The 24,979-nt window shown below is 37.5% G+C and overlaps 2 protein-coding genes across 4 annotated transcripts in view; both read right to left on the bottom strand.

The window, feature by feature from the left end:
- Positions 1-7,789, bottom strand: part of LOC124878322 (phosphatidylethanolamine-binding protein 4) — a 76,294-nt gene extending 68,505 nt beyond the window's left edge. The window contains exons 1-3 of the mRNA XM_047382208.1: positions 7,712-7,789; positions 5,545-5,648; positions 5,222-5,351 (exon numbers count right to left, since the gene is read on the bottom strand). Of these exons, the coding sequence (XP_047238164.1) occupies positions 5,222-5,351; positions 5,545-5,648; positions 7,712-7,714 (237 nt within the window). The 5' untranslated portion in view covers positions 7,715-7,789. The remainder of the gene's footprint in view (positions 1-5,221; positions 5,352-5,544; positions 5,649-7,711) is intronic.
- Positions 7,790-7,864: 75 nt separating this feature from the next.
- Positions 7,865-22,761, bottom strand: LOC124878566 (rho-related BTB domain-containing protein 2-like). Of its 3 annotated transcripts, none has more exons than XM_047382569.1 (10): positions 22,208-22,761; positions 20,476-20,677; positions 20,265-20,368; positions 19,992-20,177; positions 18,563-19,503; positions 18,357-18,475; positions 14,650-14,800; positions 14,455-14,543; positions 13,753-13,858; positions 7,865-12,559 (listed from the first exon to the last, which is right to left on the bottom strand). In XM_047382569.1, the coding sequence occupies exons 1-10, from the start codon at positions 22,267-22,269 to the stop codon at positions 12,357-12,359; spliced, it is 2,163 nt and encodes a 720-aa protein (XP_047238525.1). In that variant the 5' UTR covers positions 22,270-22,761; the 3' UTR covers positions 7,865-12,356. The 3 variants fall into 3 exon arrangements, with proteins under 3 accessions (XP_047238525.1, XP_047238527.1, XP_047238526.1); XM_047382571.1 differs by having other exon boundaries at positions 22,563-22,761; XM_047382570.1 differs by lacking the exon at positions 22,208-22,761 and adding an exon at positions 22,008-22,062.
- Positions 22,762-24,979: the final 2,218 nt, after the last annotated feature.

Here is a 24,979-nt window from a genome sequence, read left to right as displayed (position 1 = left end):
AGGCGGTAATTAAATATAAAAAATCTGTGCCAAAATGGCCAATGTATCTTACTTAAACCTGATTCAGTAACAACTCTATACTTAACACCCTATCTCTCAATACGATTGCACTAGACAAAACAAAAGAATCTCATAAACGATACATATACATTATGGATGCGGTAGAACTTGAAGTTGAATGCACTTTATTCCTTGAAGTTTAGACCTTCAATAAATGCGAGGCAGTTTCATGTTTTATTTAGTGGTTCTGCGTTTCGATTCTCCTTCTTGTCAAAACTGTGCAAAAACTTTTCTTTCCACAATGTTGTTACTGGCATATAAACTTAACGGTTGACATTTAGAAAACATTCCCAGAGCATTTCTAAACTGATTTTATCCTCCCATTCATACAATATGTTTAAATTGTAAATTAAATCATCTATATTATTAATTATCTACAATTCTACAAAGTAAAACTATTGCTGCCTCCCGGCTTTTTTGACCCTCTGGGGTCAAAGGGTAAAAAGAATGTGTCATGTTACAGCTCACCAAATAAAATATATTGTGATCATATAAGACACATACAGTATGCATCAGTATGATGAGAAATGAAAACAGGAGAAAAAAAAGTGATTAAAAAATGAAAGTATAAAGGCACTTGTTATAAATAAAAGCTATATCTCTTTTATCAGATCTGTGACAGACTGCAGGAGAACCTCAGGGCACCATTTGGAGGCTTTACGAGGGGCAAATAATAGTTTTCCAATCTGAGAAGATGGTGGAGGTTTATTACTTTGGTAGCAAGAGGTTGTAATTCTTCCCTCTTCAGGAGCTCACATGAATCACATGCGTTATATAGTAATGGGCCCGGATTGAATGGAGAAGGATACTGGTCAGCTTAGCACGGTGCTATGATGACAAAAAAGGGAACATTAGCTAAGGAAAAAAACTCCCTGAATTCCTGCCAAACATGCCTCTTTAATCCATCAGAGCCAAAAACACCCACTTAATGACACTGAATATGCAATTAGATAGATATTATAGAAAATATTTTTACTTCTTGACCCATGTGTGTCACAAAAAGGTGCAAAAGGAGGCCTTGTATGTTATTTCAGAGATGAATACTTGACCCTGGGCTGATAAAGGGCTACCACCTGCTAGAAAAGAAATATTTCTCTGAGTTCTCCAACATCTCTGACATGAGGACCTGTCAGGAATCCTGCATGGGTGGACATGTAGGCTTTCCTGGGAATGACAGGGTCTGTTAGAGAGGAACCCCACCCTCGCTTTCTCCAGCATGCCAACACAGAGGAGAGTGGGCAGCGCTGAGACGGCAGCCTGCCGTGGGCACTGCCAGGCTTAAAGCTGCCCTGTCGTCATCAGAGGCTTGCAGAGAAGAACACTAAGATTCACCAAAAAAAAAAAGAAAAAAAGGGGAGGGGGATCGTTGCATTTAAATCCTCTCTCAACGCCCCCACATGTTTTAGCAAAGCATAAAAATCATTCACGGAGAGAGAGAGAGAGAGAAAGGGAAAAAGAAAAAGATGGAAGGAAATAGAGACGAAACAGCTATTAACAGCAGTAAGCAAGCTCAAGAGATCATAGAGAGGCAGCTCTAATCGCAGTAATGGTTTAAACCCTCATTCCATCCACCAGATACAGAAAGTGTCTACCCCAAAAAACAAGGCTTTGAAATCCCCCATGTCTAAGAATGTGCCCCGTGGCTACAGTCTTTGCTAAGACAGAAAAAAAAATCTCATAAAATTCTTTAATTTTGGAGTATGTGGCAAAGGTAGCAGCACCGGGGTGAGTGTCATTTACACAAAACTGCATAAATGCAAGATGACCATCAGAGGACATACTTAAAATAAGATACATGCAGAATCTTAGTGAAGATCACTTTTTTCTGAGCATCTAGATGACATGCACAAACATGAGGTGTTTGTATTCCTTTCTATAAAGAGCTTTTTTCTTTCATGTTTCCGTTTCTTTGTTCAGCTGCCTGACTTTATTTTAAAGATTTTTTTGTTCACAAGCCAACTTTGATTGCTTTCCAAAGAGCCTCTAGTTACATGATGAACTCTCGTGTCTATTTACTGTTGTGAATCTAAATATCCAAATAAACATTTGGGATAAAAAATATATGAAACCGAAAAAAACCTTCTAAAATATGGAGAATTTTGTTTCTAAAACAAAGAGGACATTTCTGATCACAACCAGGCATTTCTGTGAAAGCCCATGCATTATCTAAAAGTCGAGATGTTACACTCAAACCTTTTCCTGGATTAGTACCGATCAGTGATCAGCAGATAAAATACAGAAAATCTGATATTTTTTCCATTTATTAAATACATCAAAACCAAGAACTAATACAATTTTCAGTGTATAAATTCATCAAACAACTATTTGATCTACTTTTTCAGGTTTATTAAAACATCAGAAGAAGAGGATCCCTTCATTTTCTGTTAGATTCAAAACTAATACCTCTATGATGCCACGTGCAGCACATGGTTTTGCTTAATGAGAAATAGTCCTTAGCAAAATAAGACAGAACTAGCCAAATTCAAAATATGTAGGTCAGATCTCAAACAAACCTCGGCTGGGGAAAGGCCTGATTAGTTAATCTCTATCTAAAAGTGTTAAACGTGTTTGTACTGTCATACATACGTTTTCTTTCAGTAAGATTTATGCAACTGAGTAAAAACAAATAAAAAAAATTTATGACTTTTACGAAATCAAAGAAGTTTAGAGCAGTCCGTACTTCCATCTTACAACAATGAATCCCAAACATGTCTCCTTTAATCTACAACTGATTAACACAAGGTACCTTTGCTTATGAAACTGTAATCAAGCCATGTTCTTATGGAGTTTGGGCTCATCAGCCAATTTGTATCCCACTCACCTCAAACTGTAGATAATTTTGAGGTATTTGAGCATAAGAACATTTTTGTAAAAAGCTAACCAAGCTCACACCAGGTTTCTGGAACATAGAAGTTGTTATGCTGAGCATCAGTTGTGAAGTTTAGACGTGGACATCTGCAGCCACTGCGGCCCTTTGCTTTTGTTTTTGGTCACACGTCCATATTTAGAGTCAGTTTTATGGGACTGCCGCCCACTGTGTTTTATTACAATTACTCAGCAGGCACGCATCCCGTCCCAGTAATGAAGTGGGTGTTACAGTGGGTGGATTTAAGCGGCCACTGTTCTAGATTCCAACTATTGGGTACGAGGTCTAAGTGGCGGAGAGAAACCAACAGTGCTGGCAGCATGGTGCGTGGACAGAAAGCACGGTGGACAAGAAGACCAATAACAACCTGAACCTTCAGATAGTGCGTCTTTACATAAGTGTCAGGGAAAATGGAGAATTACATTTCAAAGCCCAGTAAATAAAGTTTGTATTGATTAAATCTAACATGTAATCTGTTTTGCTGTCTGACACTGTTTCTGGCTCTAAAAAAGAATCCTGTAAGACAGCATTATAGATAATACGACCATAGATCAAATGGAGTTTGGGCAGGAGAAGGGCAATAGATCATGTTCGGACCAGACTGCTTAGCTCTGGAATTCATAAAACTAGCTCCTAAATCGTAATGGCTTTCAATTCAAGTTTTTCACTTGAGGGATGTGGGATTTTCTGCATGATTTCAGTTAACTGTGCAAGTGTTTCTCTTTCAGTCAGCAACTCCAAAAATAAAACTTAGCAGTAAAAATGGTAAAATATAAAAAGATTTCATTGCAAGAAATATACTCCACCAAATTTCTAAAAAAGACTATCTCATGAGGACATGTCCAACCGTGTCTCTTTAATTAATAACTGAGATGCAGGAGTGTTAAAATCCTGATAATCTGCAGCCTTTTTATTTACCAATCACAACCTGCAGATAAAATTCTGATTTCTTTTTACCTTGTCTCAGGTTTTGGAAAATTAAATAATAATTTATTCTTAATCTAAATACTATTATTTAACACCTTTAGTTTGCAGCTGGTTTCCTCCAAGTTGGATAAAGGTTGTGTTACTCATTCAAAACCTGTTGAGTAAATTATATTAAAAAAGATTCACAAACACATACAGTTTTATTATCTGTTCTCTGCACTTCAAATCGAAAACTGCAAGATCAAAAAGAACAAATTTTTTAAAATCTGTAACAAAATGTTATATGCATGTAAATTAACTTGAAACAGACTACTAGCATTATCCTCTATGTTACATGACATTCTTCACTGTAAAAACTAAAGTGTGCATCCAACGTAACCTTTGTTCAACTAATAAGATACATTAGGAGCTTAAAAAAGAGCCGCTAGTGCCACCTTCTGTGAACACTGGTTACTTTAGTTCAATAATTAGTCAACAAGAGTAGCGCGTAGGTTGTATAACTTCCGCTGTTCAAACAAGAAGAGTAGTTTTAAATTTAAACTTACATTTTAAAAAGATATTCTTTCATGTCTACAATTTAGGAAGTTGTTCAAAGTATTTTTATTACTTAGTCAGTAACCCCTACATTTGAGGATGAGGAAGATGTTGCTTGTTTGATGCATTACTGCTCTCCAGTGGTTGGAATATGTAATTGCAAATGTGCTAAAACCTGTCTTGATAAACATCTCAAAGTTTCAATTCACTTTATTTATATAGTCCCAATTCACAAGAAAAGTCGTCTTTATGGAATTTACAAAAAACATCTAATTTATGAACAGAAAGTAAATTCAATCCAATCAAACAGACAATGAAACTGAAATGCACAATTAAATACATTTCAATTTGGCATTTCGGCCATTTCATTCAGACCAGGAACAGGGACCAGAGACTGACCCTTGAGGACTAGAGTTTTAGACCTGTGGACTGGAATAAATATCCCACGAATGCTTTCTTTACTGTGACTGTGAAAGTGCTGTTTTATAAATATTTATTGCTATTTAGAAATTATATCCCTGATGTAAATGCCTCTTAGGGTAACTGTAGCTAATATGTTAAAGCAAACTCAACATAAATTTGCTACTCGAATGGAGTACTGTACTTTTGTGATAACTTTCCAACGTATAACCCTGTTTTCACAAAATGTTTTAAGCATGTTTCACAATTTGTACTTAATCACTAACTACCACTGTTCCAGGCCTTCTAGGATAATTTGACAACTGATGCTCTCAGATGCGTAAAAACACACACACACACACACACACACACACACTCACACACACACACACACACACACACACACACACACACACACACACACACACATCTTACCTGTGCTCTAGAGAAGTAGATCTGTGGAGCTTTCCAAACAGTGCTGATTTTCTCTCTGAATTTGTGGGCCTTTGGAATGATGAGGCATTTATTGATGTCCAGTTCTGGATAGATTGCTTTCAGCCCACCGCTTTATTGATAATAATAAGAGATATTTATTTAAAAAGACATTTTGATGATCTGGTGAGAAACCACATACTCACAAGAACACATATTATTCATTTATAACAAAACTGCCTTAAATAAAAATCAAAACAGTTTTTAGTAAAAATGGTTGAAGCATCATGGCAATTACTCTCTTGGAGACACCTGGTGCTACTTACTGACAGAAAGAAGCATCCAGAGGGTCCAGAGTGCTTTGTATTGTTTCTGCCTTGAAAGACTCCAAAAGGAAGGCAAATAACACCAAAAACAAGGTGAGTAAAGCCTACAGAAAAGCATAGCCTTGTTAAAAAGTCAGGAAATTATTATGCAATTCAGTTCAAAAATACTTTATTAATCAAAAGTAGGGTTAGGGTGAGGGCTGTAGGAGCTCTCAGTGAGCTGCTATTCTTTATTGCTTTTATCTTTCAAGATATATTTTGAAGTTATATTCTTCTTTTTATTGGTCTCATGTAATTATTGGTCTCATTGGTCTTTAATTTTCAGAAATGTGTTTTTTTGGTTTTCCTTAATTGTAAGCAATTATCAAAAGAATTAAATGAAATAAACAGTTAGAAATATATCAATGTGTATAATGAATCTAAAAAAAATATTTTTTATTTCTGAATGAAATTAAAGTAAGAAAAATAACTTTTTATTGATATATGATTTAGCTGAGATGTACCTCTACCTCTCTAAAGATATGAACATGTGTTTTATTAAATTCCCCACACTGAAAAAAATGTAACTTTTGAATATTTTTTGTTAAAATTCTGATCTTATTGGCAGGCTCAAGACTGTTAGTGTGCTGCATCTATTAGCATGGCTGCAGCTATTACCACGGCTGCAGCCAGCACACCCGCAATTTGGCTGGAACGACATTACGCAGTGGTGGTTCTAGACCAAATTTACCAGGGGGGCCAGGGTGGGGGTGTTTTTTCAGGGAGGCACAGAACCTAAAAACATTCCTCTGAGATTTTAGTCTATATTAACATGATAGCATTATAGAGTTGCTTCAGATTTGTTTGCTGCACACCCATGATGCACATCTCTCATTCCACCACAATGCAAAGGTGTGATATTGGCATAATATCTGATTATTTAAGAGGTCACTGGACCCTGCTGGAAGTAGCCATCAAAAAATGGCTATGTTGTGCTCATACAGGAATGGACATGGTCAGCAACAATATTCTAGTCGGCTGTGGCGTTTGAGCAATGCTCAGTTTGTACTAACGGGCCCAGAGTATACCCCCAACACTATATTACACTACCAGCACCAGCCTGAGCCACTGATATATGGTACGATGATCAATGCTTTCATGTTTTTTTTTGTTTATGCCAATTTCTGTCCATACGTCTTAGTCTTCTAGCTGAAATTGACATGTAGTAGACCAGACAATTTTTTTTTCCAATCTGGTACCTTTCAGAGACTGTGTGTAAATTGTAGTATCAGTGTTCTTATCTAAACTGAATGGAGTGCCATTTTGTGTTCTTCAGCTGCCTTAGTCCGTCTGCTTCACGACTTTGCAATTTGTGCATTTACACATTTTTCAACAGACTTTGTTTATATCGAGTGCTTTATTTAAATAGGTGTCTTTCTGTATTATTCAACCAGTCTGCCTAATCTCCTCTGACTTTTGACTTCATAAACAACTGCCACTCACTGTATATTCCCTCGTTTAAAGTCATTTTATCCTCTTGCTTCCCATTCTGAACTTCAGCAATTCGTTTTCACCAAGTCTAGGTGTCGACATGCATTTAGTCGATCACAGGTGATTTTGTTAACAAGCAACTGAACAGATGTACCTAATAAAATGACACGTTGTTAAAATAGAAACTGAAATTTAAGGGGTTGCCATACTTGCCTGTTTATAGTTTAAAACGCCCCTCCTAAACATGTTGAGCATAAAACCTTAGGAACAACCCAATGAACATGCAATAAACATCGGATATAGTGAGGGTTTACAGTTGTTAACGTCACTTCCTGTTTCTAAACTAAAATTAGCGCATTAATTACCTGTCTATTGGTCAGGCGCGCTGTATGCCAATGAGTTTATTTGCTCTGCTTCTGTGGGATGGACACACTTCGCCTCTTGTAATCCTTACTTGACATTATTTAACACAAAATGACTTAAAGTTTTAACTGAAGTCCTCATTAGCTTTAACGAACTAATGACAACATCAAAATTAGGATATGTTGCTTTTATTTTTGTCGCACTTTACACTTCGACGCTGAGCAATTTAGGAAGTGTCCGCGAAACCAAACTTCAGTGAGTAAGCAAAGCAAACAAACGCACCCCAGTCTCCTGTAGCATTAAAGCATTTATATTAGTTTGCTATAAACATTACCATCAGTTTAAAGCTGTGTTTGTCCGCAGGTTTCCTCCTCTCGGGGTCAGACGACAGACGCTGCAGAACGGCAGCTGCTTCTGCGCATGACGTCTGGAGCTGTAGAAGTTTCAGGTGTCATCATAAAAAACAAAAAACAGAAGACAGCCGCAATGTCCGCACTGAACATGTGCACATGTAGGTCTTTGTTTATTTAAATATTATATACACTCTTTCAAGGACACATGCTACAGATTATTTTTAGATTACAGTTTATAAACCATAAAAACAGCTCTTGACAGCTAATATTCACCTGGAGATCACATAAAATGCCATCCAGGCTTCAAACACTGAGGAAAACATTCATATATGTTGATGTATTTTTATTTTCGCTTCTTGTTTCTAATTTGTCCTTGTACCATTTCTGAAAGAGGGCCTCAAAAACTATGCAGTAGTGATTGTGCAGCATATACTACATATTTCTGGTGCTGCTAAAGCTCCCTTTGGTTTGTGCTTCTCTGTAACTGTAATATAGCACCCAAACATATAGGGCCCCGGTGACAGCCTCTTTGTAATTTCTTAATCTAATCTTTTTATTACCTGATGCTCATATACATAATGATGTTGCAATTTTAAGAAAACCTGTTGCTACAAAGCAGTACAAGTTTGCATTTTATTATGCATAGTATAAAACAGGGACTGCTTTAAGCTGCACTAAATTACGCTGTGCAAAATTTGAATTGCAGAACGGATATTTATATATTTCAATTACTGTCTGCATATTGTTTTAACATTTTGTACCAATGTAGTGAAATAGGAGCTTTTTAAGGAAACTTTAAAACTATGAAATGAATGTGAAATCCCTGCATTCATTTCATGGTCACTGTCACGATTTGGTGATTTGTCATTATTGTAGTCTGGCCTTGGTAAGCAAAGTTTTTAAGTAGATTTATATATATGTTTTTAATACAGCAATATTTAAAGCAAACTAATCAAACTTCAAGCAAATTGATAGACACAAGAGAGCAGCAGGCAGCTTAAGATACAGCAAACAAGTTGGTGACCACATTTACATTGCTTTACATTTGATACCATACTCTACAGTTCACTGTACATTAAGGCATGAGGTGTTGTTGATGCAAAACATCAACAGAATAATCACTGAGAAATGCAATGCACAAATGTATGTCTATGAAAATTAGCAGCTACACTCTAAAGGCAAATCATATACAATTGTAGACCTTCCAGCAGTTAACCTATTAAATATAATTCAAATATACTGAGAGCATTCAGAATTACTATAGTTTTTGCTCTACAATGTTTCTAATAAAGAATCTGTGCCAAACATATTTTTAGATTAATAAAAATGCAAAGAGCTATTTTAAATTAGCATTAGCAACATTTACTTAAAAATTATATAAAGTTGCTGCTTAGAGCACCAGCCAACTAAATCTTACATTTTAAAAGGTATCAAACATTCTATTTTGACAATGTGTTTATGGTGTTTATTTATAAGGTCAGTGATACACACAATCAAGGTTTTATTACCAAGTGAATAAAGAGACATTATTTTATTTGGTTTTTTTGTGGGGATCTAAATATACAGTGCCTTGAAAAGTATTCATACCTCGTTAACGTTTCCGATTTCTTTAAATTGAAACCATAAGTTTCAGAAAATTATATTAACAGTTTTGTTGACAGACAAACAGAGTGCAAACAGTTGCTATCGAAATCCAATCCAATCTCGGTATAAACCCAGCTCTTCTGTGAAGGCTTCAGAGAATTGTAAGAGAACATTAGTGAACAAACAGTATAATTAAGACCAAGGAACACAGCAGACACGTCTGGGAGAAATTTTTAAAGAGTTTAAAACAGAGCTATAAACTCGATCACCTTACAGAGCGCTGTTCAAGACATCTAAAAATGGAAACAGTGTGGCCCAACTACACACCTACCAGAACATGGTAGACAAACTGAAAGGAGGGCATTAATCAGAGAAGCAGCCAAGAGGCAAATGATAACTCTGCAGGAGCTGAGGAGGTCCACAACTCAAGTGGGAGCATCCGTTGACAGGAAAACTATTAGTAATGCACTAATCTGACTTTTATGGAAGACTGGCACGAAGAAAGACATAGGAAGTCTTGTTTACAATTTGCTCTGGTTCAGTTTGAATTCAATTTGACCAATGTGTTCCACCACAATGCTATGTGTGGTGGAAATCTAACACTGTACATCTTCCTGAACATACCATCCCCTCAGTAAAAGATGATGGGGACAGCATCAAGCTGTGGAGATGTTTTTCTTCATCAGGGACAGGAAAGCTGAGAAGATGGATGCAGTTAAATGCAGGGCAATCCTAAAAGAAAACCTGTTTGAGACTGCAAAAAGGTGGAACACCTTCCAGGACAACAACCCTAAACTTACCACCATAGCTACAATAGAATAGTTAAGATCATAGCAAATGTATGTGTTAGCATGGCAAAAAATTCTGTTTTTAAATTTGCAAAGCTTTGAGACAACTAGTCTAAAAACCTGCAGTTGTAACAGGAGCTGAAGGTGGTTATACAAAGTGCTAACTTAGGGGGGACTAAATACAAATGCACATCACATGTTTAAAAATTTTAATTGTAAAACAAATTGACAGTTTCTTTCCACTTCAAAATTATGCACATGGTGGCCTATCACATTAAATACCAATAGAAAGTTTTACAATTTGTTGTAATGTTACAACATGTGAAAAGGTTAAAGGGGTATGAATACTTTTGCAAGATCCTGCATGCCTGGTCAAACACAAAACCCAAAAAAACCCCCCGAAAAAAAAAAAAAATTTGTACAATATTAAAGAAAGCTTTTTAAAATTTACCCTAAAAAATCTAATTCTGCAATGAGAAATCTGTTTTTATATAACAACAGCATGGTTTATGGATGTACCATACACATTTATGATATAATTTATATATGCATATTTCTACTTTACTTTGAAACTCTATTTTACACGTAATTCATTGTTAAATTCACCTGCCTATAATGTGCCTGTACACTAAAGTATGTAACAGATGTAGCTTGAAGTCAGCAAAATAAGTGTTCAGTTTTTTTCAACAACAGTAGCTGCACAGAAACTAAATACAATTTTGATCAGTCCATTTTCAATAATACTGTAAGATTTTACTCACTGCCAGCAGTGTACAATATTAGGTAACAGTAGCACATTATTTAGTTTATCTGATATTTAATACAATTTACAATACTACTTGTCCTCTGAGCAGCATGCCTACAAATCTGAATCATTCTGCAGCCCACCGTACAATCAAGAGCAACAGTAGATGACAATCTTCAATATGTGATACGGTGAGGTGTGCAAAACAATCCACAAAGATGATTTGATATTCACAAAAGCAATGGACACACTTTAAATGTCTTGGACTTATCTCCTCTCCTGTCCCTCTTGACATAGCACAATATAGTGTAATGCTGCCACTGGAAGTTCATGTGTGTGTCTCTGAAGTCCAGAAAGTGTTTGTGGTGATGTGAAGAATAGGGATTATATCGGTTAGTTATAAGCCCGCCCCCCCCCTCAACTTCAATAAGAAAAATCTCTTCAAGCCAAGTTACCACCAGAGACAAATACAGTAATAAAGGAATAGTTATGACCATACAATCACTTCAGCTCTCAAAATAAATACATTATATTTTGATTTTTAGGATGAAAGCAGTCAAAATGATAGAACTGTTTAATGCAAATGTCTAACATAGTTTAACATGTGTGCTATTAACCCACCTTGAGCAACTGATTTAGAATAGTAGTGGTGATGTCTGCATTCCGGGGCAATTCAAAGAAAAAAACATCTTGATCAGGAATCCTTTGTGTCAGAGGACTTTGAATGCATTCATGGGAACTTAAGCCCTTTTGTGACAAAAAGCCACAGACCAAAAGATCACGATATGTAAGTGGTAAGTGTGTCAAGAGATACCAGTTTAAGCTGTGCAAGCTTACTGTACAAATTCTGCAAAGTTGAATAAACATACAAAAATAACTGGAATAGAAGTGTTGTTTTTTACAATGTTTGTAATAAACATTTCCAGAATGAATGACTTCAGTTTTCTCTTTCCAGGCAGGCCGTGTGTTTGTTACATCCTGTTTGTGAAATCATAATCAACGTACAGTTTGGCAGATTGTACAAACACTTAAGGTCAAAGTGTTATATCTCTGAGACTTAATTAATAATAAAGTGTTGAATTGCTGGTTGTCACAGCTGGTAAGCAGCACTTAGTTGTCAGCTCAAGTTATCGATAATAGTTATAACCACAGGTGGAAAGTTCTGCCTCAGTGGAGTTGTATTACTTAAGCTTAAAACTCCAATATATAACAACCCACAAGATCTGATATTTGCACTTGTTACACTGTGCCATATGTCAAAATAGTTTAAATCACTGAGGTTTGAATTTTACGTGTACAGAGCTGAAATTGTAAGGAATAAAACCTTAATTTTTATCACGACTCGGAGCTGACTTAGCAAACCTGGAGTGCCCACACAGGCAGGAGGAGAAACAGTCTGCCTGAATGTTTGGGGTATACTAAGCTATCAGTGCTTATCTTCTATTGTATCATTTACAACTTGCAAACACACAAATGCACTCCAGAGTGGACCCGGCCCTTACCACCTGGTCAAATGACGGCAGATGATCCAGAGGATGAGTTTGAGTTAGGGGAGGAAGGAATGTTCCAGAAGAGCCACTTGCGTTTACACTGTCGTCTCTGGTACAGGTAGTCCTCTTTTTCACGCTCTTTGCGTGCTCTTTGGTAGTGGTCATCTTCCTTTAAGTACCAAACTGGTGGCCAGCGATGTTTCTCAAAGTATTCTTGATTCTCTGCATCAGAATTAATTGTTTAAAAAAATCATTAAATGGCAGTCAATTATAAATAATTTAAATTTTTCAGTAAAAAACAAACAAAATAACACAATAGTATTGGATTTCTGATTAAAAATATATGCAGTTATCTTTAATTTTGATTAGAGATGCACCAAGAACAGTACTGGTAACTGAAATCAGCTGATATTACGTGTGATAGACTGGTTGAAGTCTAAAATCGTATACTTTTCTGGTCAGTGAATGCACCACACCAAAGTGATAACAGGTTGTGACAAAAACAACTCTCTTCGGTGTTGAAGTTGCTACAGAGGAAAGAAACTTAAATTTGGCCATTTTCAGTATTAGTGAGATGTTTAAACATTATGGGTCAAATGATAACTCTACCGGAAAAACTCAGACAGTTGTTTACATTTATCAGTGCCACTAGCAGCATTTAATGTTAATATCAGATGCTACAGTGTGGCATTGCATTCTGTTCTAATATAAATAATTAGTGATCAATCGGTAACTAAAGGCTGCTGTATAGTTACAATAAAAAGAAGAATGATTTCAGGTGATGCAGAGCAGACAGGTCTGTAACTTGGGTTGTTTTTAAGAAAAACACTTTTTTGTCTTACTAGAAAGGAGTTTTGGTTTATTGAAAGAATAGAAAAAATTTGTTTTGTTTAAATGTATGGTTAAACAGGAATTGAGGGCCTGGCAGTGGTGCACGGTAGAGTCTTGTATGGAGGCTACGGTCCTCAATGCAGTCGCCTTGGGTTTGAGTTCCAGCCCGTTGACTTTTGCTGCATGTACTCCCCTCTCTCTCCACCCCATTTTCTGTTGGTCAGCTTACAAAATAAAGGCCACTAGTGGCAAAAAATTAACAAAAAAAAATAAACCAATTAGCTAAAATCTTAAGGTATCCTAAGGTCAGAGTTTTAAAAAAATGAGATTGGTAAAATCTGCCACAAGATCTCTGATTGGTGCATCTCTGACTTTAAGACTTTGCGCTTTTCCAAATAAAATTTTTTAGGTGGGTATGTGGGTAACAACACCACTTGACATCACCAAACAGCAGACAAAATCTTTCATAGCATTTAATGTTGCACTTCAGCAGCTTTCTTTGCGCTATTTTATGTCAGAATCCAGTTTATGCAACAAGAGAACATACACCATAGACAATATATAGCAGAATCTAAATGTGTTACCTGTGGACTTGGCTTTCATTTCACGGGGAAACTTGCGGCAGACACTGTTGTAATTGGTGCAAATGTGGTGCAGACACCATCCAGTTAGCTGCTGGGCTCCATGGAACTGTCAAGATCCAAAGTTATATTGGTATTTTTGTGCAGCATCGGTTGTTTTGAACAAAGAATTCTAACATTTTAGGTGGAGCTTAAAAACTTAACAATCTTTCTTCTTGTGTAATAGACGTGCAATTATGAGATACTTGAATCTGATAAACTGTTTCTGCATTTGGTGCAGTAGACAAGGTTTAACACTTAGACTTGATCAATAATACTTGATTATATTTCGGAAATATATTAGCTGAAAACACTGAGCTTTCACATAGCTGTAAAATAAAAGTGTAGCTTTTGCCTTGTTAGTAATACAGCTTTCCAGAGGTACAGGTCATGACCAAAGAAATGCAAGAAAAAGCACAGATGGTTCTAAATTATATTATTAAGCAAACCACTGATGTGGACGCCTGTTCTATAAACAACAATGGTTATTTATTAAGCTCAATATCATAATTACAAATTGTTTATTTAGCACCACCTAGTGGTTGTCAAGATTATTTTATCCTCACCAACAGCTGGTACTGAGAACTGACATAATTTATAAAGATCTAATTTGCAACAAAAGAAATGATTCAATCCTTATTTGACATCACTGACAGGTAAACTCACCTGGGCCATATCCAGGTACATCAGCACATCACCATCAATATCCGTCCCCATCATCGCCGACTCTGTCAACACTGTTACTGTGTAGAGTTCTGAGAAGAAACAAAGCCTAGAGCCTGAGACTAATTTAAAAGCATACAGCTTTTACTAATGAGATACTGTGCTATGCTAGGAAATAAGTAACATCAAATGCAATACCTGTGAGAGCCACCAGGTGGGGAAGGCAAAGACGATTGGCAAGAACAATGAGCTCCATTGCATCCAAGTCAGGCCGAGAGCAAAACCTACCCATGTAAAGATATTCCAGCACAGCCCTTATGCAGCTACGGGTTGTGTTGGGAAGCAGCACCTTAGAAACAGTAACACAGAAGGGAAAAATTTCTTACATGCTCAGATTTTTTGTTGATTTGAATTCCACAAGCTCATCTGCTATGTGAGGATTTCATTCTCCTAAACTCTCTATAGACAGAATGTCAGAGGTCGACAATAAAACAGCTATTTTTCTCCTAAACTACCTGAAAGATTGGTTTGCAGGCTTATTTTGTTTTCACCAATCTACAACCTTGGAATAAAACTGACTGGTCCTTTCTAGGAAAAGGCCTTTAACGAAATAAGAGCAAAAATAATAATGTTTCACACAGAGGATGACTGAGGAGGATACAAACATGCAGAAAAAGAGAATATGTCACAAAAATATGCAAAGCTACTAGTTTAAACCCAAAAATAAACGTTTCTTGGGCATAAGACTAATACAGGTTTGTTAAGAAAGTTTTGAAATGATTGATAATTTGCATTTCAGTAATTAAATTCTATGTAAAATAGAAAAAAGGAAATGTAGTTTTTATGTTATAGTTTGGACCAACATCATACATACCCCTTGCAGATGCAGGTTTAGGTAATATTTTTTAATTTTACCAAAATATTTCTTCTGGCTGGAGGTAATACAAGTACATCACAGAAAAATAAATGTCATGAAAAAGTTCACTGTTTTTGACACACATTTCAGAAAGCGCAACTCAAATGTTATATAGACACAGAGTGAAATACCTCAATTTCTTGTAATTTTGATGATTATCGCTTACAGATAATGAAAACCCAAAATTCAGTGAAGTTCAGGAAAATTTGAATATTTTGGAAAAGTTCAAAACACCTGCAAAAGTTTCCTGAGACTCTAAATGATCTCTCAGTCTGGGTGAGGTGGCTACACAATCATTAGGGAAACTGCGGACTTGACAGATACCTAGTTACTGATACCCTACACAAGGAGGGTAAGAAACAAAAGGTCATTGCTAAAAAAACAAAAACTAGTTGTTCACAGAGTGCTATATCCAAACATATTCATAGAAAGTTGAGTGGAAAGAAAAAGTGTGATAGGAAAAGGTGCATCAGCAGCAGAGATAATTGCAGCTGTGGGAGGACTGTCAAGCACAATCCATTTAAGAATATGGGAAGCTTCACAAAGAGTGGACATACTTCCTTTTGCTGACAAGCTTTATGGAGGTGTTGATTTTATTTTCCAGCAGGACTAGGTACCTGCTCTCACAGCCAAAGGTGCCAAAAGGTGACCATGGTGCTACTGCGCTTGACTGGCCAGCAAACTAGTCTGACTTGAACCCCATAGAGAATCTTTAGTGCGCTGTCAAGACGAAGATGAGAGACTCCTCATCCAACAATGCAAATGATCTAAAGGCCTCTATCAAAGCTACCTAGGCTTTTACTACACCTCAGCAAAACAACCTGATCACTTCCCTGCCACGCTTCATTGATGCAGTAATTTATGCAATAGGGGGCCCAACCAAGTAGAGTGCATAGAAATGAATGCTCTTTTCATAAAATATTTCTGTATCCTTTTTTTTAAGATTTTTTGCTGTAATGCCAATGAAGATTTTTCCGCTGCCTATTGAGAAGGCTATAAATAATTTTTGACATGCCATTGTTTAGTAAAAATATAAATGCAAATAGATAAATCTTTTTTTTCTTCCAAACTGACACTCCTTTTACTTTAATTGGTTAAATGACAATCACTTTAAATCTAAATCTGCTAGGGGTATGAATAATTTTGGGCTTAACTGTATGATGTATTTAGCTGCAGGAGCAGTAATAAGAAGCAAAAAAGGGGAAACATCATATCTCTTAAGCGTTCCCAAAGCTGATAATTGGTCAGTGGATCTAAAAATACCTTCAAGTAATCCAGTGTTTTTTTTTTTTTTTAAGTAAATCACTATTATTTAGAGTCAATGTAGAGAAACAAAAACAAACCAAGAAAGATCTCACAGGGATTTACAGTATGTTTGGAACACAAAGCCAGTTTAATTGTATTAAACAAGATTTGGAGTCCCCTAATTGAATTACTCATCACATTGCCTTTGCTTTGGAGTTCTGCTAATTCCAGCATACACTGCCTTGAAAAAGTATTTATACTCTTTTAAACGTTTTGCCATCTTACAACCACATACTGTAGTGTTTTTTATTGGGATTTTATGAGATAGACTAACACAAAGTAGAACACAATTATGAAGTGGAAGGAAAATGTCACATGGTTTAAAACCTTTTTCTTTCAATTAAAAATATAAATAAAAATAGTGTCGTGTGGACTTTATATTCAGTCAATACTTTGTAGAACCCCCTTTGACTGCAGTTACAGTTTTAGGTTTTTTAGGGGTTGACTGAATTTTGGCACATTCTTGTTTGAGAAAATAGCTCAAGTTATGAACAACAATTTTAAAATCTTGACAAGATTCTTCATTGGATTTTTTCTAGACTTTGACTAGGCAATTGTAACACACAAATATGATTTGATCTGACCATTCCATTGCTACCCAGCTCTATGTTAAGTGGTTTCCTCCTACAAGGCTGTTTTCCACCAAAGTATCAAGTCTTTTGTAGGCTCTCAGGTTTCTTTTCAGCATTGCCTCGTATTTAGTCTCATGTATTTTTCCATCAATTCTGAGCAGCTTCCCTGTGCATCTCCACAGCATGATGTGGCTTTCATTTTCTTTCATTGTGAAAGTGGCGTACTGTGGGTGATGTTCAAAGTTTGTTTCTAAAAGCACATGGCGTTTTGCATGTAGACCAAAGAGTTAAATTGTAGTCTCATTTGACCAGACCCCCTTCTTCTACATGTTTGCTGTGTTCTCTGCCTGGTTTGTGCCAAACCGTCAACAGTATTTCTTCTGTATTTCTGTTAACAGTGGCTTTCTTCTTGCCAGTCTTCCTGTTAATACCATTAATGGACTTCACAACTAATAATTGTCCTGTGGACAGATTCTCCCACTTGACCTGTGGGTATCAGCAGCTCCTCCAGCTTGTCAGTTTAGGTGGAAAACCATTTCTAACTAGGTTTGCAGTTGTGCTATACTCTCTCCATTTTCAGGTTATGAATTGACTACTGTTCCAGGAGGTGCTGATATTGTTTTATATCAAAGAAGATGAATTTGTTCTATCTCACAAGGGTACAAGAACAATTGTGTCATTTAGTCTCTGCTCTTGCAGAGTATGTTCAAGACCTATACAGAAGAGCCTTATTTATACTCAGGTTAACTTACACAAAAAGTCACTAATTAGGTGACTTTTTATAGCAATTGGTATAACTGGATTTTATTTTGGGGTACCAGAGTAATGGGGTCTGAATCCATATAAATGTCACACATTTCAGGTTTTATTTCTAAGAAATGTTGAAAACCATATTCCCTTTCCCTTAAACTGAACAATTGTGATTTGTTTTAGGTTAATCTATCACACAAAATCCCAGTAAAATACATTGAGGTTTATGACTGTAATGTACTTTTACAGTGAACTGAATTTGTTGATCTTTGCAACATCAGTGTGCTTTGGTTTACTACTGTTCCTTTATCCTTCTCACAAGCTTTAAAGAATGTCTAAGATGTGGTCTGTCCTTTCCTCACCTCTTTGGTGCAGCTCTCAACAAAAGGTCCACCAAACATAGCTGCCATCCAGTCACAACTAGAGATGAGCAAAGGCTTGTGAGCCATGATCGTCCCATCATCCAGCTTGAATATCACATCTGCAGCATCAAAATGAAACACTGGTAAGACCTAGTCATAACTGTATGAAATGCAGTGAGGAAGCAAATATAATAATTTTCTCTCACCAGAAAATGCGCCTTTAGCCAAGCACTCTTTCACTCTGTTTGTGCGGCGTACATGGAAGGCTTTGGTGATTTCCTGGTTCATGAAGGCTTCGTTGTTGAGTATGTTTGCCACCATCATCCGCAGATCAAAGACCTCCAGAAGCTCAGCAATGTGTGCAATCTGCATAAGTTCTTTCTCATTCTCATCCAGCTGACCGGTGTACAGGTAGCGAAGCACTGCTCGAAAAGAGCCAAGCTGGATTGACTGGTCCATGTGTACTACAGTCATGAATCTGGGGGTGTACGTCACAGGGTCGTCCACCAGCTCCTCCTGAATGCTGATGAAGGCTCGACTCCATGAGGAGAGCAGCCTGCCCCGCCGGGCCCCCTCAGAGACCTTCAACGTCCCATCACTAGTGCATGCCCTCAAGTTAGCCCTGTCTCCATCATCGGTGCTCTCACAAACATCAAAGCTAGCAGCACGCATCAGCAGCTCTCTGCCGGAGAGAGGGCCACGAGGAGGCCTTTCAGTTTCCTCATTTTGTGTGTCCATACTAAAGAGGTCATAAAACTTTGAGGAGGATGTGGCCAAATAAATCTTGTGTGCAAAGATTTTCTGTCGCTCCTGTAAGACCAGGATAACATCAGCACAGTGTGGGTCCTCCAGAAGACCAGCTGGGTGCTCTTCTGTTGTGGAGGGGGGAGGTGGCACAGTGATAATAGGTGGGGGAGGTTTCGGCGGCAAAAAGGGCGCTTGGAGCAGAGACCGCTGGACATTTCTGAGATGAGATTTCCAAAACTGCAAATGGCGGCGAGAAATGAGAGCAGCTCGGATAGCATTGTCAAAGACGTCTTTGACACCAAACTGAGCAACAACACTGGTTTCATAATACGGGACACCCAACTCTTTGGCCACCTCCCGGCCTCTTTCTGGTGGAAGAATCTCATTGGATTTTATAGGTCTGAAAATGAGAAACAAAATTTAAAGAGAAGAGGGAAAAGAAAAGCTGACTTATTTGCAGATGAAACCAGATATTTACATACACATGATAAAAAGACATACTAGCTTTTTTCTCACTGGCCCATTACTCCTGACAGAATTGGTCTAACAGAGGTGTTGCCTATAAATACATCCGCAGATGTGCCACTGTTTAACTTAATATACTCATTTGGAGTTTTTAAAGATATTGCAGTCTCACTGAATGTAAACTTCTGAAATCAAAGAAGGTAATAAAACTGCTCTAAAAGTTCTCTCATTATTTTGCCATTTAGAAAATATAAATAACTTTAGTAATCCTAACAAATCAAAAACAGAAAGCCTAGTTTGATCTAATGTCAGACAGTATGTCCTTTTGTGCAGTGTGTGTAAATATCAGGTTGGTTTCAATTGTATCTCTGTAACAGTAAAAGCTTGCATGCAAGGAAAGATCGTACGAGTAAGACTCAGTACCTGGCTAAAGGCCTCCGGGCCCTGTTAACTGCCTCCAAATCTGCATAGCGCAGGTCCAGCTGACAGCCTACCAAGATGACAGGAGCCCGGGGACAGAAGTGCTTGATTTCAGGGTACCACATGGTCTTTACGTGGTACAGAGAGTTGGGGTTGGCGATGGAGAAGCACAGTACCACAACATCAGACCTGCAGGGTGCCCCAAGTTATTTTTTTAACTTGGATTGGATAAGAGAAGCTGTTGGTACACCAACATCTGCTTTAAGTGTTTCTCACCTGCCATAGGCAAAACGCCGGTCCTTATGATGATCTCCAAAAGTATCCCATAGCCGAAGAGACACACTTACATCATCCACTACATCTCTGGAGCGCTCTAATACCTAAGCAGGCAAAAAACATAAATATTCATCCGTTTCAGTAAATCATATGAAACACCAAAGGCACCTAAAAGAGGCTATGCTGTAGAAAATTAAGCTTTCTTACTCACCTCTTGGCATACTCTGTACTGATCAATTGCCCAAACTGTGGGCACATGTGTAGCAAGTAACTGGTACTGAGTGAGTGTGGCATTGCAGGCCCGGGCGCAGATAAGGCGGGTCTTTCCGACTGCATTGTCTCCCACCACCACGCACTTGATAGTTTCAACGTTTGGCCTCTCATAGTCCATATCAGTGTCTGTCAACTGGGACCTGAGGAAATTACAAAAGCAGAACAAAACAGTGCCATAAGATCCAGAAGTCTATGGCATCCTGTATGTTAAAGGAACTTGGGTGTTCACTCTCGCTCTGTTTCTCATCTGCACTGCTCAGTCAGGTTGCAGAGCTATCAATGAATGGTCTCGTGACTTCCCTGTGCTCATTCACAAGTTTTGTGTCACTGATTCTTAAAGTGACCAGCAAACAAACATGGGACACTTTACCTCTGACGTTAAATGTAACACACACAAAACCTATTTTGAGAAGAAGATTATTATAAATAATCTACTTTGCTTGGGGTTAACTTTGTTATTCGAATCTAATAGTAACCTTGACTACAATCAGAACAGTATTAATATTGATGCACAATCATCACATGATAAGAAGGGAAATAATTGCCTGGTTTTCAAAACTGTAATCTATGTCTTTTTAGCTTCAGAAAATTCTCTATGTGTTCCATGATTACTAAAAAATATTACAAATGTATGTTTATCAAAGAAAAAGTCATATGTCATTGTTGTACATATTTAGAATCAAATGGTTAAATTAGCCTGTCATCATTTTCTAGAGGGGCCTGGTAATGACTTATTTATTTCAGATAAAATGGCTTTTAAAGTTGCAGGATATCGACCCCCAATGAAAGACGTCCTTGGGTTTAAATGCTTAATGCCAGAATAATTTTGTAAATCTGTGATAATTACAGCACCGGGAATTAGCGACCTTTAATCGGCAACAATATTTACAATATTATACTGCCATTTTATGAATGAAGTCAGTCAGTCCGCCCTTATACCCCCGCATCTGCCTGGACTCCAAGACAGGAATAATCCTCTTCTTAAAGCATCACTCTGGGTCACTGACTCTTCAGCCAAAAGACGACTTATTTTTATTTATTTTTAGCAAAAACTGCATATTTTTGCATGCAATGCTCCACTTCCAGTGTCAAAGCAAGGCTACTAAGGTTTTAAATGAGTTTTAAATCACTCATAGCTCGTTGTCATTCATAAAATAGGCTTCATATGAGCGACACAAGCTGCAGCCCTGCTTGACTCATATCTACTAACGCATACACACATAAGAATTTGACCTTAAGCTGGGCCTTTATGAAGATACACCGCCTGTAATCCTGTAATATTGATCTACGATATGCCCTTCCTGTAATAGCAAACAGTACAATGCGCAACTCTCAATTTAATTAATCGTTTTTAGAAGGTCGGACATTACACACAATTCACAATGCAAAGAGTCGGTCAACAGAAATGAATAGATAGGTTTGCATCCTTCGCCATCAGATATTAGGAGAATAAAATAGATAATTTCCTACCATGAGGAGCGAACTGTCCCTCCACCACTGAGACAAACTAGTCATGAGGCTTTGCTGCATTACACCTTATGTAACGCCCCGTCACTGACTCCTGAGCCTGTTTATCCGGCTCCGAGAGACTCCAGTGCAAAACCAACGATTAAGGATTAAAAGCATTTTTATTCTACTGCCATACTAAATGCTGTACAAACCCTCCTTACCGCAACAAAAGGAAGTGCTGCATTAGTTTGGTCGTTGAGCGAGTCGGAAAGCACGGCTCCATCGGATGCTGCTCGCACCTGACGGCTGCTCGTATTCAGCTTCATTTTCAGGGCAAGGTGAAACGAGGCTTGGAAAAAAGCGGACCGAGCTCTGATGTTTTGTTCAAAAGCCCCCCTGGATAAATGCAATAAAGGGAAATGAGGTGCTAGGAGCCTGAATGTTGCTCTGACGTGCGCCGGTGTCGGTTGCAGAGCTGCAGCTCTGACCGTCATGGAGCCACTTCCACTTACTTACTACAAGGCCTCCAGAGCTAATAATAGGCAGGCGTACTGGGAGAAAAAAGACGACCCTTACAAAACACTGATCCACTTTAAAGTCGCACAAATCTCATTCCTCTGCTACGAAGTAGTCCTGACAGAGTCGGTCCACCGTCAATGTTTTAAGGAAAAAGAAAAACATGTGGATTACTTAGACGGGATACAGGCATAGTGTTAGAAAGAAGCTATAACACCTACAAGGTTGTCTTTAAGAAGAAAAACAAAATAAACGAAACGCATAGCCCAAAGATACATACAGGCAGAGGCTTTTGATATGAGCCATATGGGCAGTTGCCCAGGGCTGCATCAGAAAGAGGAGAGCACAAGCACCACATTAAAAAATGTAATTGTCAGCTATGCTATGAAAATCTATTCTAATGCTTTTATGCATGAGCAATAAAGATGGAGTTGGAATCCTTGTGTATTAAGTAGTAAATGCCCATTCTATGTTTATAAGCTGATTCTATGTTGTTACCAGTAATGTCCAGTAGAGGATGATGTAGCCTAGTTCGTAACGAGCTGTGACTTTAAAAAACCGGAAAAGTACTTGAGGCTGAATTATCCTGCAGACTAGAGGAAGAGGAGGATGTGCTTCATCTTTGTGACTCTGAACTAGTAGGGCTCGTTTGTCAGAAAACAGCTCAAGGCTTCATAGCGGCACAACACAGACTTTACCAGCATAAACACTTTGCATCCCTTGGACAGCGGAACGAGGTACATGTTTAGAGTTGTATTACTTTGTGAAGTCTGCACTTATGTTATGTATCTATGTTTTGTGTCAAACAAAAGTACCTAAGATGTATTTTCTTTTTCTTTTTAGTTTTCACGGTGTATTTTGGTGCATTCCAACTTGGTTTCGGATGAAGTAAATGTGACTCTAATGCACCCGTCGAAGTTCTCCGTGTGTTTTTGGTTCTGAGGGATTGCTACAAGAGGTGTCTTGCTTGCTGGGAGACAAGCCTTTACCTTCTTTGTTTTTACTGACCCTGAATCTTATTTTCTCATTATTCTCATAATTATGTCTTTGGTTTTCCTTGTTTTTGGCAGTAAGAGTAAAATGTACCCACTTCCTGACGAAAAAGTAAACATTCATATTGACAGAACACCCCCCTGTATTTGCATGAAATGGTTTGTTCCTGCTTTATCGCACTGTTTAGAGCAGAGGTCATGGATTAGGGGACCAGGGTCTGGATCCGGACCCAACCTGATTTAAACATTTATATGTTACTGCATGTTGTCCAACATGTGTAACTTCACTTGCGCCCCATCTCATAATATGATATAGCTCTGCGGAGTGTCTGGCCCTGGGCTTCACATGATGGAAGTCTGGCAATGAGCTGTTTCAGTCAGCTGCTGCTGCTGCTGCTGCTACCCTAACCACAAATCATTTTCTCATTTACTATGTAGATATAAAAAAAAAATTTCCTGACGTGCGACGGACAGCTATGTAGGTCAGTGACATTCTGGTCCACACTCCAAGCCAGCTGGTGTCAGTAATGCACCACAAAATGCCTTCCACTGACTGGGAAATGATCAAAGAGTGCATGGAAGCTGTGGCAGGAACACTTTAAGATGGAAAAGAAGGACAACAACTTCAGGAAAAGGTTAACCAGATTACCATGCCTGTCACAAGCACAAGGAGAGCAGAATTATACCAAGTTGCACAGAACCAGCTCGACTGATCCATTCAAAGTGTTTTATATTGGTACTTAAATTGGATTTCTCTTTACTGTTCAGCATATGATTTCATGGGCATATGAATAATTGATCAGTAGTTAAAAAAAAAAAACCCTCTAGTGTTAATTAAATGTTAAATAAAGATGAAAGAAAATATTTTTGTCTCTTGATTTAAAAAGGTAAACTTCAAAAGACTGATTAATGAATTTGCTAGCTAGAAGACTTCATTTCTGCACTTGGTTAGTCAGGCTGAGCAAGGGCAGTGATGGCTATCAAATGGCATTTTTAAGAGAAAGATTTGGGTTTCCAGGAGTTCTTTGTTTTTATCTTGTTCAAAAATCAGCTGTTTTGGTTATTTTGAGATGGTGAAGTTAATATATTAAATTTATTTTAAATGAAAAGTTATATAAAGTTATACATATTATATGTCATAATTCTATATGTTAAGAGTTGTAGAATTTTAAAAAGTTTGTTTATGCATCTTTCAAGAATGCCAAGATAATTTTTTATTTTGAACTTTCTCAATAAAAATGCACAGAGACTTTGAAATATGGCCTTTAGCAGATTTATTTTAATGTCTGCTTTGAGTTTAGCATAAAATAGTGAATTGCATACTGTATACAGAGTGTTGAATATACAATTCATTGGCAGTATATATTGTGCTTGGACTCGTATTGAACTACAGGAAGCAAGATAATTGCAAGATTTTAAAGTTAGTTATGTAAACCTTTTTATGGGTCAGTTAGATTCTAGAGATGTGGTGAGCAACTGTGTGAG

Source organism: Girardinichthys multiradiatus, chromosome 12, assembly GCF_021462225.1.
Source record: "Girardinichthys multiradiatus isolate DD_20200921_A chromosome 12, DD_fGirMul_XY1, whole genome shotgun sequence".
Lineage (NCBI taxonomy): Eukaryota > Metazoa > Chordata > Actinopteri > Cyprinodontiformes > Goodeidae > Girardinichthys > Girardinichthys multiradiatus.
The sequence above is the reverse complement of the archived record's forward strand: the minus strand, read 5'-3'. Positions and strand labels throughout refer to the sequence as shown.

Coding starts and splice junctions, on each gene's coding strand:
- LOC124878566 (XM_047382569.1), bottom strand. CDS start 22,269: ATGGAGCCGTGCTTTCCGACTCGCTCAACGACCAAACTAATGCAGCAC. Junction 18,476..18,562: donor GGCTAAAGGCGCATTTTCTG/GTGAGAGAAAAT, acceptor TTGATGCTGCAG/ATGTGATATTCAAGCTGGAT. Junction 12,560..13,752: donor AATGAAAGCCAAGTCCACAG/GTAACACATTTA, acceptor ATTCTGATGCAG/AGAATCAAGAATACTTTGAG.